The sequence below is a fragment of the Chrysemys picta genome, chromosome 1, assembly GCF_011386835.1.
Source record: "Chrysemys picta bellii isolate R12L10 chromosome 1, ASM1138683v2, whole genome shotgun sequence".
Taxonomy (NCBI): domain Eukaryota; kingdom Metazoa; phylum Chordata; order Testudines; family Emydidae; genus Chrysemys; species Chrysemys picta.
In genome coordinates this window covers 104,309,292-104,326,992 of record NC_088791.1, presented here as the reverse complement: position 1 = coordinate 104,326,992, position 17,701 = coordinate 104,309,292, and the positions used below count along the sequence as shown (strand labels likewise).

The following is a 17,701-nucleotide window of genomic DNA, read 5'->3' as shown; positions in this document are numbered from 1 at the left end:
GTGTAGTAGAAATAGACCTGGAATTATACAGCTTATCAGAGGCATGCAACCACAAGTTAATAGTAGGCTATCAAAAGTTGCTCTTTGATAACTGCTAACCTGATGTGCTCTAATGCAAGCTTTGCAGAAAAAGTGTGATATTAGCTGTGGATGAGTGATGATGCAAAGAGTGATGGGGAGGAATTCATTCTGTTTCAGTAACTTGCTAGTTACCTGATTGATTTTTTTTTTTCTGGTGAATTTCTTGATTTTTAAAGCTAAATGTACATTGCACTTCCAAGCTTTTGCAAACGTGTGAAAAGAATAGTTTGCCTAAGTTCAATTTGCTAATAGGGAGTAGTAGAGAATTTTTATTGCCATTGCTTTGAGAGGTTTTTATTGTAGGTTAGTTGGGGTAAAAAGGCTTGGTTCTTGCTCTGAAATTTTATTTTAGTTCTAGTAAAACAAGCCTGAATCTTACCATGAAATGTGACAGGACATAATAGTCTTACTAAACAAAGATGATTACTGGCTTGTCTCAAGAAGCAACTTCTTTGATCTTAAATACTCATGAGAAATGCTTCTCCTACCCTAAGGAAGTCCAGAGCAAGTAGTTTGCTCTGACGGATGTTTTAATCTCTTGCATCATGTTGAAGAGCTTAACCTCAGATGGATATCAGCTATTAGGCAGATGTTCTCAATCCGTGGTACAAAATGTAATATTGAAACAAAGACGGGAAGATTCTTAAGGTTTTAATATTTTGATGTTAGAGAGCAGGAGGAGGAAGAAACAAGGTTGAAATATTCTAGATAACTATTCTAGATGAGTTGTTGTGTTGTCAGCAACACTTCAGTACTGTGTGAAACTTTGGGATGGTTATCCACAGAGATTCAAGACTTGTGTATAGGGAACCCTCCCTCTGCTTTACAGCTTGTGGTAAAGGTTTCTAGTTGTTGCTTTGGAATTTTATAGTGGAACTGCATCTATCTTAATACCTTCTCTGTGTAAGACTATATGCCCTGTAGATCTGTGTTCTTTTTTATGTTAGGTTTGTCACTGAAATGTGTATGGGTGGAAATGAAAGGAGTAATGGTTACTGTCATAAACATTACAGCTAAGGGTAGCATAAAATCCCTCTTTACCCTGTAAAGGGTTAATTCCTCTTTTACCTGTAAAGGGTTAAGAAGCTCAGATAACCTGGGTGACATCTGACCAAAAGGACCAATAAGGGGAGAAGATATTTTCAAATCTGTCTGGGAAAGTTTTGGTCTGTGTCTCGGAGCCAGCCAAGAAACCAGGCAGGGAAATTACATCTTCTTAAGTATATCTGAACTAAGCACCTAGTCTTGCAGAAATAGTAAGTAATAGCAGAAAAGAAATGCGTTCGATTACTTTTTTGTTTTAGCTTGTGAATTTTCCCTATGCTAAGAGGGAGGTTTATCCCTGTTTTTGTAACTTTAAGGTTTTGCCTCGAGGGAAAATCCTCTGTGTTCTTGAATCTTTTTTCAGAGTAGCAGCCGTGTTAGTCTGTATACGCAAAAAGAACAGGAGTACTTGTGGCACCTTAGAGACTAACAAATTTAATGTTAATTAAATCTTGAATCTTTTGTTATTCTGTAAAGTATTTACCATCCTGATTTTACAGAGGTGATTTTACCTTTACAGAGGTGATTTTACCTTTTCTTTAATTAAAATTCTTCTTTTAAGAACCTGATTGATTTTTCATTGTTCTTAAGATCCAAGGGGTTTGGGTCTGTGTTCACCTGTACCAATTGGTGAGGATATTATTCTCAAGCCTCCCCAGGAAAGGGGGTGTAGGGCTTGGGGGGGATATTTGGGGAAGGTAGGGCTCCAAGTGGCCCTCCCTAAATGTTTGTTTAAATCACTTAGTGGTGGCAGCGACACTAAAGCTAGAAAGGAATTTGTGCCTTGGAAGTTTTAACCTAAGCTGGTAAAAAATAAGCTTAGGGGGTCTTTCATGCGGGTCCCCAGATCTGTACCCCATAGTTCAGAGTGGGGAAGGAACCTTGACAGTTACCATGACACTCTGTACCTCAGAATGACACCCTGTAGCCCCCATATTCATCATTCATATATGGCTGTGATATTTCATACAAAGCATGCCATGTGAGTTATCATATGAAAGGTCATAATCTGCTGAAACCTGTTTTGTCTAAATAGGTTTATCACTAGTGTGAATACAATTATGAGATTGTGCTGTATTGTTACCGAAATATGCTGTAAGTTTGCTAGTGGCAGACAAAGGATCCTTGGCCAGGTGGGTGTTGACCGCCCATTACAATTGGGAGTGGATGGGTCATTACACAAAGTAAAAACCGTTTCCCCATGCTAATTTTCCCCCTACTGTTACTCACACCTTCTTGTCAACTGTTGGAAATGGGCCATCCTGATTATCACTACAAAAGTTTTTTTTCTCTTGCTGATAATAGCTCACCTTAATTGATTAGTTTCATTATAGTTGGTATGGCAACACCCATTTTTTCATGTTCTCTGTGTGTGTGTATATATATCTTCCTACTGTATTTTCCATTGCATGCATCCGATGAAGTGGGTTTTAGCCCACGGAAGCATATGCCCAAATACATTTGTTAATCTCTATGGTGCCACAAGTACTCCTCGTTCTCATTACAACTGTATGCAACTATGCAAACACCACATAAGGGGAACTGCATTGTGACCTGGGGGCTGCTTGTTTACTGTGACTCAGCAAAGCCCACCAGGACATGCCTGGGTTAGTGTCTGCCAGGCACATGGGCCAAGGGTATAAAATAAGGAACAGTTGCAACATGAGAGGGCCTTTCTCCTCGCCCACCTACGCTGGAAACAACAGGGATGCTGAAAAGAAAAGATCATCTGAGGAGACTGGTCCAGGCTTCAGGAGGGAAGGCTGTGTATTAAGGACTTTAACATCCAGTGGGGGTGAGAAATTGCTTGATCTAAATACTGTCTGGTGTGATAAGGTTTAAGATTTAGATTGTGCACTTATTTTTATTTTCTTTGGTAACCATCTCTGTCCTTTCATGTGTACCACTTGTAGTTAATAAACCTGTTTTATATTTTACCAAAAACAGTGTATTTTGCTTGAAGTGTTTGGGAAACCTTTGCTCAGTGTACAAAAGCTGGTGCATGTCCTCTCCACGTCAAGGGAGGGGTGGACTGGGTAATAAACGTACACTGGTCAGGCTTTTGACCAAGGTAAGATCGTACAGCTCTAGGCCCTAGGCTGGGGAACTGGGTGAATTGGCTGGTGCCTCTCTCTATTGTTAGTTCATGAGTGGCTGGAAGAAGTATTCATGTAACTCAGCTGGGTGTGTTCCTTCCTGTGGCTGTCTGTGTAAGTGCAGTACCTGGAGCGGTTTGCAGCTTGTCACGCATCAGTGTGAGAGGGAGCCCAGGTTGGGAGGACAGAGGGCTCAGCGGTCCCACAGTTCAGGTTGCACCCTGGGGATCCCGCCACAGTTGCACTTCAAGTTTTGTTGGATAATCAGCTGCACCCAACTCATTCTAGAGGGGGAGTGCCACAACAATTTTGTCTTGGGAAGAGATTGAACTGTGCGCGCATCAATACTGTTTGATATGCCATCAGCAGCCAGGGGCTTGTTCTTGCAAGATGCTCAGTTCTCTGGCCCCAGTCACAATGCAGGTAAGCACCTGCTTAACTTTAAGCATGAGACTAATCCATCTTGCAGGATCAAGCCCTAGATCACAAGTTGGATACAATTTTTTTTTTTAAATACATAAAATAAATTTTAGTTGGATGCCTTCCATAAGCAACTCAGTGTTTGACTCAGAGAGAATTTAAATTACCTCTTAGGCACTCCAAGGAAAACTGGTCTGCCACTCGACTACAACTAATCAAGTAGAGGATATTTTAGACATGCTCCCATCCTTTGAAGTTTTCAGTAAAACCTTCTCTTGGCTATAGAATATTTCTTCAAACCCAAGTATTTTGAGCTACTTCCTTTCTTAGTAATAGTGTGACTCTGTCTCCCAACAAATATTCTGCTTGAATTCTTGTATGTTTTTTGAAGCAGGTTCTATTGTAGTACCTTTTGCTGATTTTTTTTTGGGGGGGGAGGGAGGCAGTTAAAGCCTCTAGTATAGATTCTTCATACCTATGGCTAGTTAGGGAATACCCTAACTGTAAATGATATTGTTTTATCCAAACAGGTGGAAAGTGCCTAGAATGGTAGACAAAAAATTCATGTCACTTGCGTTTGAAATTATCACTCATCTGAGTTTTCACCTCCTTTGAATGTATGATTTGTTAATCTGTTGATTACTCAGCCATGGTATATTACAAGTATGGTGTCCATTAGATGATTGGGGGGGCGGGGAGGAGGACAAGGTGAACAGGGTGAAGAACCTTAGTTTGTCCCTTTTATTCCATTTTTGTGGATCTTCCACTTGTGTATTTTTGGAACAAAAACTGAAGGGGTTAAAATTATGTGTTAACTGATTCTTTGACCAATTATCAGAAACTTACTGTGGGGTTGTTGCTTGTTGGTAATAATGTTACAAGCAGTGCACCATAAATCTAGGGGTACTTTTTGTGCACTCAACTAAAAAGTAGAATTTCTTAATGAGTCCCATGAAATGTTTCTCTTAATCTCAGTTTACAAGAAATATGGCTGAGTCTGTCAAACCATATGATAGAAATATAGAAACAAATATTATTAACTGTACTAAGAGCTATTGTCACTTAAACTATACCATTTTTATATTTATAATAAGTTTCTCCTCAACTTTCTTTTTCTGGAAAATGACCATCATTTGTTAATATCTTCTAACACTTTCACAGTGCAATATGAATATTGGTTCTCTTGCCCCTTTTATTTTGGGGCATCCCCAACTTAATCTTTAGATAAGGATATGTATTACAGTGTCCTTTTTTCCATAAGCAGACTGGAGGATTTGAATGAAACTGATATGATGGCTTGCTAGATCACTATAGTAGTGTCGGAGAAAAACTGAGTTCTCACTATTTTTGTTTAGGTACAGCAAGTCAGATGCTTTATTAACTCTCACATGTGCAGAGGAGAGAGCAAGCAGGTCACTCTCTGGTAACTAATTACAGCAAGCATTTATACCTTTCATTACAGAAATAATGAGGGACAGCTGCATTTTGTTTATACATAGGCCATCTTGATATCTCATTTCCTTACTTGTTTTGACTCTTGCCTACATACAATTAGTTTCTATACCTTATCTACACAAGGTCTTCTACACCTTATCTATACTGAGGTCACAATGACTTCTTACACAGCTCTTTCTCACCCGTCTCACACAATCCTCACACAATCCTCGCTTCTACAAATCTCGCGTTATCAGGGTTATCAGGGTCACAGCTAGCTTGACTCTTGCTAACAAAGACTGTCTCTTGCTAACGAAGCCTGACTCTTGCTAACAACCATCATGCATTGCAGTTCCCTTCTACGAAGCCTGACTCTTGCTAACAACCATCATGCATTGCAGTTCCCTTCTGTCAGTTCTTTTCTCTGCTTCCACAGTAGTTTGTACAAAGTGTTCTGTATGTTAAGAACAAACAATTTTCCATTTCTACCTGAAGTAAATTCTTGCATACCTGTTGGAGGATGGTAGTTCTTAAAGGGAATGGAACAGAACTAATCTAGCATTCACTCTTTTTAATAACAGCAGTATTGATGGGTGTTTGGCTGCTTCCTTAGACAGTGTAAGACTTGCAGAAGAATAACAACTGTTTTGTGGGGGGAACAGATAGACAATGGCTAGGTGAATAACTTGGTATCTTGGTAATAAATTATAATATCTAGATTTTGTCAGTTACATATCTGTATTTGAATATAGTCTTGTGTTTTTTTTTTTTTTTTTTTTTTTTTTTTTTTTGTGAATAACACATAACCCTCCCATTTAGGAATTAATTGTCACTTCTGAATAAAGAGCACTCATGAAACAACTGTTTTAAAAGACTGTTTTTACTGAGTATTCTGATCCTTCCATGAAATGCTATCTTCTTGAAAGGAGAATACTAGCCTTTATTAAACTCACTGTGTTTTCCTTCTATTTTTAGAAGAATAATTCTTTCCAAGAGGGTGTCCGAATGACTATAGTAGATTTCTCTGTAATTGACCTGGATTCTCTGATTTAGGAATTCTAATGTTAATTTCAAATGTTTTTGTGTGTTCTCACACTTCTTTATTGTCTCTCTCCTCTCCCCTCCCCCCCCCCCCCCCCAATGGACTACTAACTCAATTTATTTGATCCTAGTGAAGTTTTATATTGCTACCTATAAAAATTATACAAACTGGCTCATAACATCTTTTGAATGATCTGTATACACATATACCCACTTCTCAATTCACCATCTTTGTTGAAAACTTAGATCGTTTATCTATGCTTTAGAAGCAGCTGCCTAGTCAGCAGAGGGAACTCAGTTAAACTAACGAATTCTGTCCCTGGTATCTGTTACTGGAGTACAATGAAGTGGCCATGGAGCCTGGTTAGCTTGTTAACTTAATCTGAAACAAATAGAAAAATATATCTTTTTCAGGTGGATAAGAAAAAAGGAAGGAAGAAAAATATGGTGCCACAAGTACTCCTGTTCTTAAAATAGATAGTATGTTCAGAAATAAAATGAGAGATTTTTTTAGTTCATAATAAGCATGCAAGTTTCTTTGAGTCCTAGGACACTAAACTAATACAAACTAGCATGATCTGACAGATTTGTGTGGCTTTCTGAATTTAAAGATTGGCACAGACCCCAGGCAGCACCTTAAAATGTCAAAAGGTGCTAATAACAATTGTATACATATTTTCTCCTTAGTTGGCATTGGGCATCCTCTGAAGAGGAACTAGATCCATTTTCACAGGGCCCACATAGAGGTCAGTGTCACTGAAGTGAAAAGGGTGAAGACAGTGGCTGAATAAAGAAAATGGAGCTACTTGGAGACAGAATAAAGTACACTAAATTCAGAACTGATATATGCCTCTATCCCTATATAAGGCTGTCCTCGGGAGCCAAAAAATCTTACCGCGTTATAGTGAAACTGCGTTGTATTGAACTTGCTTTGATCCACCGGAGTGCGCAGCCCCGCCCCCCAGAGCGCTGCTTTACTGCATTCTATCCGAATTCGTGTTATATCGGGTCGCGTTATATCGGGGTAGAGGTGTACTGAACAGACAAATCTATTAGAAAGACCTTCCAAATCCATGGGAAGGAAATGTTGCATATTGACTTGACTAATAGTTGTACTATTGATAAGACATTTGATGTATAACAGGAGCTACTGAAAAAGCAAATATAAACGTATAATTCAAGACTATGACGATCTGCACTCAAATGTGGAGGTGACCACTTTTTGGAATAGTTGGTTACAAACATACTTGTTCTCTTCTGAGGTGAGCTTTAAGTTATAGTTAAGGTTGTAAATAATTCTGTTAAGTGAAAATCTTCAATAGGATACTTAGTCTTCTATCCAGGCAATTCACAGTTGGTTACACTTAAAATTTAAAAAATTAAAAATGGAAATGGAGTACAAATAGGAATGATAGAGGTCATATTGGTGAAGAGGTCATGCTGCTAAAGCAGTGGCCTTATCTTTAAAAAAAAAAAAAAAAAGTGTGGGGGGGTGGGGTGTCAAGATTAAAATCTTAAATGAATCAAACCGTACCATAGAATCTCTGTGGATAGAAATTCTATGCTTTAATAATAAGATTATAGCAGTAGGATTATACTACAGATCATCTGATCAGGATGATGACAGCAGTTGTGAAATGCTAAGGGATGTTAAAGAGGATACAAAACCAGAAAACGATATAATGATGATTTCAACTACCCTCATATTGACTGACAGTCACCTCAGGGCGCGATGCAGAGATATATTTATTTATTTTTAAAATTTCTAGACACTATAAATGACTGCTGCTTGGAGCAACTAGTCCTATAACCCACAAGGGGAGAGGCAATTCTTGATTTAGTCCTAAGTGGAGCACAGGGTCTAGTTCAAGAGGTAGCTGTAGCTGAACGGCTCAGTAATAGTGACCATAATATAATTAAATTTTGCTTAGCATCCTTTTTGGAGGGAGGGATACCAAAAAACCTCACCACAATGACATTTAACTTTAAAAGGGGCAACTACACAAGTCCTGAGGACACTAGCTAGACAGAAATTAAAAAGAGCAGTCACAAGGATAAAATGCGTGCAAGCAGCATGGAGACTACTTTAAACGCACAATAGAGGCTCAGACTAAATGTATACCCCAAATCAAAAAGATGGTAGGAGGACCAAAAGAATGTCACCATGGCTAAACAGCTGCATAATGGAGGCCATTAGAGGCAAAAAAGGCATCCTTTCAAATTCAGAATCAAATTCTAGTGAGAATAATTAACATTCACAAACTCTGGCAGGTTAAGTGTAAAAATATAAGAAGGCAGGCCAATAAAGAATTTGAGAAGCAACTTGCCAAAGACACACAAACTAACAGTAAGAAATTATTTTTTAAGTACCTCAGAAGCAGGAAGCCTGGCAAACAGGCAGTGGGGCCACTAGATGACCAAAGTGTTATGGGAGCGCTGAAGGAAAACAAGGCCATTGCAAAGAAGCTAAATGAATTCTTTGCTTCGGTCTCCACTGCAAAGGATATGAGGAGGAAACCCAGATAGAGCTATCCTTTTTTGGGTGACAAATCTAAATGCTGTCCAACAATGATGTGCCAATATAAGAGATTTTTTAGAACAAATTAATAAATTTAAAAAGTAATAAGTCATCAAGAACAGATGGTATTCACCCAAGAGTTCTGAAGGAACTCAAATATGGAATTGCAGAACCACTAACTGAGGTCTGTAACCTACTGCTGAAACAAGCCTTTGCAACAGATGACTAGAAGGGAACTAATGCAATGCCGGTGAGGTGATCCTCATAATTACAGGCCAGTGAGCCTAACTTCAGTACCAGACAAATTGGTGAGGCATGATTTCCTTTTACAAAAGCCATGTTGACTCTTCCCCAACAATTTGAGTTTATGTATGTGTCTAATCATTCTTTTCTTTACTATAGTTTCAACCAATCTATTAGTATTATTTTGAGGGAGTCAGCAAGTATGTAGATAAGGGTGACCTACTTGATGTAGTGTACTTGAATTTTCAGAAAGCCTTTGAGAAGGTACCTCATTGAAGGTTTTTTAGGAAGCTTAATAACCAAGGGATAGAGGGATGGTCCTCTCATGGATCAGTAACTGGTTAAAAGATAGGAAACAAAAGGTAAGAATAAATAGTCAGTTTTCACGGTGCAGAGAGGTGAACAGTGCAATCCACCCAAGGCTCTGTACTCGGATATGTGCAGTTCAGTCTCTTTTCTAGGTCATTAATGAACATATTGAACAGTGAAGTGGCAAAGTTTGCAGACAGTACAAAATTATTCAAGATCGGTAAGTCCAAAGCAGACGGCAAGGAGTTACAGGGGGATCTCACAAAACGGTGACTGACTGGACAACAAAATGGCAGATGAAATCAGTGTTGATAAATGCAAAGTAATGCACACTTGAAAGCATAATCCCAACTATACATATACATAAAATGATGAGTCCAAAATTAGCTATTACCACCCAAGAAAGAGATCTTGGAGTCACTGTGGATAGTTTTCAGAAAAACTTCTACTGCACAGTTGCAGTCAAAAAAGGCTAACACTACGTTAAGTCTTGTGAAAAGTGGGTGAAGTAGAGGTCCGGCTCAATAGGTGATATGCATGTGGATTGCAGATGGGGTGTGAACTACTTCTGGAGCATGGTGGGGCATTTGGCTCATAATAAAATAAAGTGAGGAAAATAGTCTAAGGACAACGCCAACCATTCAAAATTTATAAGCAAAGTCTTTCACTGGGGTGGAAGTGGGGCTTGTGTTTGTGCTTTTTCATTTTACATTGCAGCAGGCATTTGAAATGTCTGCAGAATTTATGTCCAATATGCTGTAGAATATAGGAGGACCATCTCACTGTGTTTGATTGCCATATCTTCATTTCTAAACAGGTTTCACAGAAGTGGAGCGTGAATCAGCTGGCTACTTACATCCTCCATGTTCCAAATTGTGCTGATACAAGTCTTGGCCACTGCTGTGTGACAAGCTTTCTCTTGTGGGATTAAATGACCCTCTTCAGTGTGCAAGGGATCACTTTTAAAATCCAATTTCAAAAAAATCTTTGGTAGAAACCTGAGACTTGGTCCTGCAAGATATTGTGTTCTCTCAGCTCCCATTGACTTCAATGGGAGTTGAGGGTGCTTGGCATCTGACAAGTTTGGGCTTTCCTGGCTTAACAAGATGAATTCCAGAACTTGAATCATTTTGGTGCTTAATATGGAGTTATTGAAGAACCAACAGTTACAGTTGTACACACTCATAACCTTTCCTGGTAGCCTCTTCCAGTTCGACTCTGGTCAGTTCACATATTCCACTCTGGCCTCAGTCCTGGCCATCCAAATTACTCAGTTGAGTTTTGAGTATATTTTTAGTTTCTCTCCATGTGCTATTGTGTCTCACGTAGCTTTTCAAGCCAGTTCTGCTTATTAGGAGGCAGAAAGAAGACTGGCTTAAAGATGGAGTCTAGCCTTCATGCTGGGAATCGGGGATGGAGGGGCTCCTAAAGAAATCTGCTTGGTCCAACTACTAATTCCAACTGTGCTGATTTCCATTTGACACATCAGCAGAATCTCCCACAGACCTTGATGATCACATAAGTTTCATAAAACCTAGTTAAAACTTGAAAGGCCACCAAGAATCTGTATTTAAATCACGTTACAACCAAATTAATTAGTTCTCCATGTATGTGCAATTCCAGCCCTTCAGAAACAGCTGTTGCTACAAGGCAGTGTGTCATTAGGACTAACTTAGAATTCAGGGGCACCCTAGGTAAAATGACTAAATCGGTCTTTGTTGAAGGATCGTACGAGGGTTCATTGCTATAAACCAACTTGTATATTTTGATCCTGAGATGGTAAATTGTGGGTGGGGTGTGTTGTCTCAAATTTACACCCTCTCTTGAACATTTCTAGTTTATTGACTTTCTCAAAAATATTCAATATATTGAAATCAGTATAGTTGTCAAGAGTTTCTGATAGCTAAATTTGAGAAGCAACTTTACTTATAAAATGGAAGAAGTTCGAGTTGCTATTTTTTCCAGTTCAGTCTCTCAGGATGTAATAATGTGTTCTGTTTAGCTTATTGCTTCCAGCTAAATTTAAAGATTATCTTACCTTAATATAAATTTATAAATGCTCACTTTGGAATCTGAACACTTGTGTCATGACTCAATTTCTAGTATCTTGAATATGAATCTATACTTGTGTTTACAGTTTGAGCCATAATGTTATCTCAAGCTGCCTTTCAGGGACATATGTAGGCATAAGTAAGCACCATATATGGTATTCTAAAATATGTCCAATGTGACTGTTATGCAGTCAGAACTTTGCCTTTCCTGACTTCTGAATCTCAAGAACAATGTTGCGTTAAGTTTAATTATAACCATGATATTCAAGTGAATTTTGTTTACACTATTTAGGCTAACTTTGAACATTATCTTTAAAGGTTGCATGAAGAGCTTCACTATCTATATGGGGTAGGAAACTCAGGGCTGGTCCACACTCACTCCCCAGTTCCAACTAAGATACGCAACTTCAGCTACGTGAATAACGTAGCTGAAGTCTAAGTACCTTAGTTCGAACTACAAGATACTTACTGCGGGTCCACACGCAGCAGGCAGGCTCCCCCGTCGACTCCGCGTACTCCTCTCGCGGAGCAGGAGTACCGGCGTCGACGGCAAGCACTTCCGGGATCGATTTATCGCGTCTAGACAAAATGCAATAAATCGATCCCAGAAGATGGACTGCTTACCGCCGAACCCGGAGGTAAGTATAGACGTACCCTCAGTTTCTTCCAAATCATCCAGTAAGGAGCAGGATTGCCAGAGTTCAGCTATCTGAATTCACTGATGGCCCAAAACTAGTGCTGATTTCATGACGCTTGCCGGCAGCAGAAGCATACTATTGAGGCGGAATACCTCTGCAAGGTTCCTTCGGATCCTGACTTCACTATGGCAGCTTAGCTCCTTCAGAAACTTTGCTGATGTGGTCTTGTCAGTGACAGCACTGAAGGCCTTAGTGATAGAGCTTGCATTATTAGAGGTGGTGTTACAGCTGGTTGAACAAACAGTATCTTTCAGGTAGATTTCAGCCCCCTGGCTTTTCCGTGGCCCAGAGCCATTGGTGGGCTTCTGTGGTACCTGGGTCAAAGTGAGAGAATAAACTGCTACTCTCCTCACAGAATTGGTGTTCCAATTTCCTTCTCCTGGGTTTTGCTACCCTTTGCACCATGTGGCTCACTGGCTTTTTTTTCTTCTTGGCAGTCTAACAACATAATCTTAAATTTAAAAGTACAGCCAAAGTGCATTTAAAGTGGGGTACCTCTCACCATGATTTACTCTTAACCACCTTCATTTAAACTTTATTTATAGCCTTACAGTGGCATGTGGTCCAAGAGCTCATCACTCTTTACTACTGAAGTTCTTATTAATTCAACATTGCTTTCACTTAATTTACATTTACTTTGGATGGTAATATATCTGAAAATCCTAATCTGCACAACTCTCTTCATTGGTTCACTTCTGTAATCTTCTGTCTTGCAGGTATTTCATGCATGGGGTTTGCAAGGAAGGGAACAACTGCCGTTACTCTCATGATCTCTCCACAAGTCAGTCTGCTATGGTGTGCAGGTATTATCAGCGAGGATGCTGTGCTTACGGAGATCGTTGCCGGTAAGGAAATATTGCTGAATGTTACTTCTTTGAAAGAGGGGCTTTCATCCACAAGTTCCAGTGTGGAAGACTCAACAGAGGATGTCTATTAATGGGAGAAAATAAGAGATAAAACAAAACTTGAGCAATATTTTCCTATATTCCATTGAAACTGCCAAATTGTTTTAATAAGAATCTCTCCTTCACAGCCCACCTCCTCCCTTTTGCTGAGTCCTACAGTGATATCTCAAATGTATTGCTTACTTCACAGCAGGAATAAACAGCAAAGGGAGGGAGGAGACCATTGTTCAGACACAAGCAGAATTCAGATCTAATAATTGCATAATTAGATATATTTGTCAAAATCTAGATGACTTTCAAACTGACAGGGCTGGTGAGATAATCAGTTACACTTGGTAAGTGGGTCATTGTCTTCAGAAATAACCGATTTCCCCTTTCAGCAGTGCTTCTGATTGTACTCATAGCTGTTGAAAAGTGAGCATGTGACCCTTTTGAGGCCCTCTCTAGGGAATATAACTTTGAAGTATAGTAGCGAGGCATGTAAAGTATTGTTTGTGCAAACAGATGCGAACTTGCTCATGCAAACTTAACCTTACTTAAAATAAGAGGCCTGTAACTCTCCAACAAGAGGAGTGTGCATGCAAAGGATTTTGAAATTGTCCCAGTGTGGACCGGGTTTAGCAAGGCTAAACAGTCATAAATTGAATAAACTTCAAAGACTACTCTAAGTCTCTGACTTAACACCCTAGTTATTGAAACCTGCATATAGTCAAATATTTATAGCATGATTGTGTACAGTTGCACACTGAAGAAACAGTGTTCTCAAAATAAAACCTAGTACAAAATCTAATCTTTTTTCTCTCTCATGGATAGTGGAATTACTATTATATGAATGTAAACCGGGGGAAATCTCTGAACAGCCATTTTAATATGCTGGCCTATACCACTTAGTCGTCATCCATTTGAAGATGTGCATAGGTGTGAAGGCTTAAGATGGTCAATTGAAAGAGTAAGGGAACCATGCTGAGAGGCATGGTTGACTTCCCTTTGAGAATGTTACTGATTTACACCGAACTAGGACACCCTCTCCAGTCAGACTGAGCACTTCTCCGCCTTTTATATTTTAACAATTGGATCTTCTTCATTAACTGTTCCCATCAGTGTAAATATCTTTGGCAAATATCTCTGAAATATTAACAGAAAAATAAATCTCAGATCTGCGAATGAAACTAATTTTCTAGTCTGTGGAGCCTGAGGGCTGGCAGGACTTGGACTTCTAAGGAAGCAACATTTTCAGTCTCTTGGTGGATAGGGAATTAAGGGCTCTCATTAGTAAATAGTGACACCTTTTGTGTTCATCATGTACGTAAGGCCAAGGAGTTTGGATGGGGCAGGTGAAAGTATGTTTACTGAGTCAAAGTAGCTGTTTGGTTTTTAATGTCTGAAGTTAGACAGAAGGGTATCTGAATGAGGCACAATGATGAAATGTTGAGCAAGTAGAAAGTATTCAATAATGGCATACCTGCATATGCTTTGAAAGGGCCAGCTTCAAATATGGTTGAAATAAGCAGTTGTAAGAAGCACACAGGCAAATTTGCTGTGGACTGCTTCATCTCCTGCAAAATCACCAATAGCTACTGTCCCCTTAAACAGTGCTGGTAGCTTTTAAAGTAAACTGTATCTGTTTATGTAAAGGGTCACTTTTCTCATCTAGCTCTGGGATATCTAGGGCACCTCTGGTATTATGCCTCAGTGACTCCATCTCCCTGTACTTGCATATCAGTCCTTTGTACAAGGCTATTGTATGGGTGACTTCTTACTGAGTTCACATGCGGCATTTAATTTTAGATATGAACATACCAAGCCATTGAAGCGGGAAGAAGTGACTACTGTGAATCCAGCTGCAAAAACTTATCCATCAGCATCTTCGGACCTCCCGTCTCTCCCTGAAGCACTTGAAGCAAGCACTGGTGAGACTGACATTGAAGATACAGATCTGGCAGCTACAGGAGCAGGTGCTGAAGACTGGGTGAATGCTGTAGAATTTGTCCCTGGGCAGCCATATTGTGGACGTGGTAAGCTGATCATGGGATAACGGTAATTTTCTTTTGTGGGTTCACAAATTACATGCAGTATGCAAACTACTTGTTCAGTGTTTTGTCATCTTAAGCCATCTGTAATGAGTGTGAATGTTTGTATTTTTAAAGTGGAATATATTCTTCTTCATGAATTGTTTTTAATTGATCCCCCTATTCTGAAGTTGGCTCGCGCACACTTGCATGGGCAGTGCAGTGATTCCATAGCAGTTATTGGGGACAATGGAGCACCTGGGGCACAGACCCAAATGTTCTAGAACCTATATAATGAAGGACTCACCCTGTAATTCCTCAGTTCCTTCCTTCCCCGGCCCCCCCCGGTCTAAGTAGGTTGCAGAATCTTCTCCTTCAAGTTCCCTCTCTCTCCCCTTACAGAAGTGGTGAATGTGTTTGTTGTACATATACAAATTTTTAATATTAAACACTAGAAAGAAAAGAATCTATCTTTCTATAATTGACTTTTCGTAGAAAACCATGGATGATGATGGCAAGAAATCAGATTTCAAGAGGGTGCTCTTGTTACCAAAATATATGTGATCAGTACATCTGTTGTCTGGTCTGCCTTGAAGAATCTTTGTGTTGCCTTTATTCCCAGGCCCAGGTGGAAACAAGCTGGCTGAAAATGCTTAATTAGAAGAGGTGTTGCTGCCTGGCCATATAGCATCTGTGAATCAGGGCAACAAAAACTTCAAATAAGACCTTGGAGTATGAGTAGCTGTTACCACCACACCATTATGGCTGGGGTGGAGGGAACTTTGGGGTTGACTCATTATAGTTCTGAGATTTTTTTTAGACCCATTCTGTTCCTGCAGCAACCCTTGCTGCCCTCATCTGCATACTGAGTCCACCATCTACCTCTGCTGTTAGTGTGAACTGGGAATAATTTCACAGTTAAGACTCCAAGGAAAGGGCAGCTTTTGGGGCTGTTTGATTTGAAGGCAGTCATCTTGCAGGTGAATTCTGTTCTGGAGGTATCAGAATTGGTGACTGCAGATGATCATTTGGTCCATGTAGCTTGGATGTTCCAGTAGGTCCACAGGAATAAAGATCCACCTGTTTTCCCTTGAAGTGCTTCTTATCTATAGTGACAGTATGCTGATCTCTGCTTTTACTGGAGCAAAGGGGCACATAGTTTAAAAAAAATACAAAAGAACCCAAAACACTTCTGCTTGTGAAATCAGTTGAATACTGGATCTGAGAGCAGAGCTGTGTGTTTTGATGTTTCTTCTTCAGTGCCTTGACATTTAGGAATGCTGTCTGGCCAATATTCTTAACCTGCTTGGTCTTACTGAGGTTGGGTCCTCTCCATGCTTGGTCAGGGACACAATTTATGGAGACTCAGGGTCACCAGAGCATGAGTCTAACAAAGCTGAGAGGCATCATCAATACAGAGGATGATACTGGAAGAACTGGATGACTTTGAGGACTGGAGTAATAGAAATTGAATTAACTTTAATAGTATAAAGTGCAGGGTCATGCATTTCGGGACTAACAAGAATTTTTGCTGTGAACAGGGGTGTCATCCGGTTAGGGGACCAGATGTCCCATTTTTAAAGGGGCAGTCCTGTATTTAAGCCCTCCTGCAGGTGTCCTAACTTTTTCTTAAAAGATATGGGACAATTGCCCATTTTTATCTCCCTCCCCCCCCACACACACACACCATCAGTACTGGCGGGTCCTCCTGCTGGCTGGAGTGGGGGAGGGGGTCTAGTGGCCATCAGTGGGGATGGGAGTGGGTGTGAAAGGCTAGTGGCTGGGGTGAAGATGCAGTGCGTGGGGCTGGCTGCTCCCCGTGCTGGTCCATCAATGCTCCACCTCCTGTGTGCCGACTCTTGGCCAGCAGGGCCCCGTCCCGTTTCCTGCCAGTGCTGGCTGTGTGCTGTGGTAGCTGGTGAGTGTGGGCAGGCGAGTGTGGGCAGGCGGCAGCCGGTTACATGTCGCCTCTGCTGCCCACCCATCAGCCCTTTATGCGCTCCCCCTCTCACTGTCCACTCCCTGCTTTGCCCCCCAGCCCCTGGTCAAAGCACTCAGTTCACCAACAGCCTGGCTGGCGGGCTCTTCCTTCCCCCACTGCCTCTGGCTGGGCCGGCACCCCAGGAAAGCCCAAGAACCTCTGGCCCAGGATGCTGGCCAGGAGGAGCCAAGTCCTGCATGTGCAGGTTTTAAAATATTTAAAAAAAAAGGGGGGGGGGGAATTGGAACAGGTGCAGAGGAGGGCTACCAGGAGAATGGAGTACCTAACTTATGAGAGGAGACCAAAAGAGCATGGCTTGCTTAGCCTAGCAGAATGAAGGCTGAGAATGGTTATGATTGCTCTGTAAATACATTGCAGGGGCTAGGGGAGTTAAACAGCAGAAGAGCTATTTAAGCTAAAGGATAATGTTGACATAAGAACAAATGGATAGCTCTGCCCATAAATTCAGGCTGGAAATTAGAACGTGATTTTTAGTCCTCTGAGGAGTGATGTTCTGGAACAGTAGGGAGCTAACAATGGGGACTAACAACCTAACTAGTTTTAAGATGGAGGTTGGTAAGTTTCTGAATGGAATTACAGTAACTCCTCACTTAATATTGTAGTTATGTTCCTGAAAAATACAACTTTAAGTGAAATGATGTTAAATTAATCCAATTTTCCCATAAGATTTAATGTAAAGGCGGGGGGTTAGGTTCCAAGGAAAATGTTGGGGGGGCAGACAAAAGGCAGTATACAGTACAGTACTGTACAGTGGTGGGGAGGTGCCCCTGGCTTCCCCTGGGGCTCAGGACTGGGGGTGCAGGGTCTGGGAGAGAGTTAGGGTGCAGGGGGCGCTCGGGGTGTGTGTGCG

General features: G+C 40.6%; 2 protein-coding genes across 4 annotated transcripts in view; one reads left to right on the top strand and one right to left on the bottom strand.

Moving 5' to 3' along the window:
- MKRN1 (makorin ring finger protein 1) overlaps positions 1-17,701 on the top strand; it is a 32,038-nt gene that overhangs the window by 4,298 nt on the left and 10,039 nt on the right. For all 3 annotated transcript variants that reach the window (XM_005296389.5, XM_042851735.2, XM_005296391.5), the window contains exons 2-3: positions 12,652-12,780; positions 14,629-14,855. In XM_005296389.5, the coding sequence (XP_005296446.1) occupies positions 12,652-12,780; positions 14,629-14,855 (356 nt within the window). The remainder of the gene's footprint in view (positions 1-12,651; positions 12,781-14,628; positions 14,856-17,701) is intronic.
- Positions 8,720-17,701, bottom strand: part of RAB19 (RAB19, member RAS oncogene family) — a 34,180-nt gene continuing 25,198 nt past the window's right edge. Inside the window, exon 4 of the mRNA XM_024107775.3 lies at positions 8,720-12,865. Coding sequence (XP_023963543.1) covers positions 12,852-12,865 — 14 coding nt within the window. The 3' untranslated portion in view covers positions 8,720-12,851. The remainder of the gene's footprint in view (positions 12,866-17,701) is intronic.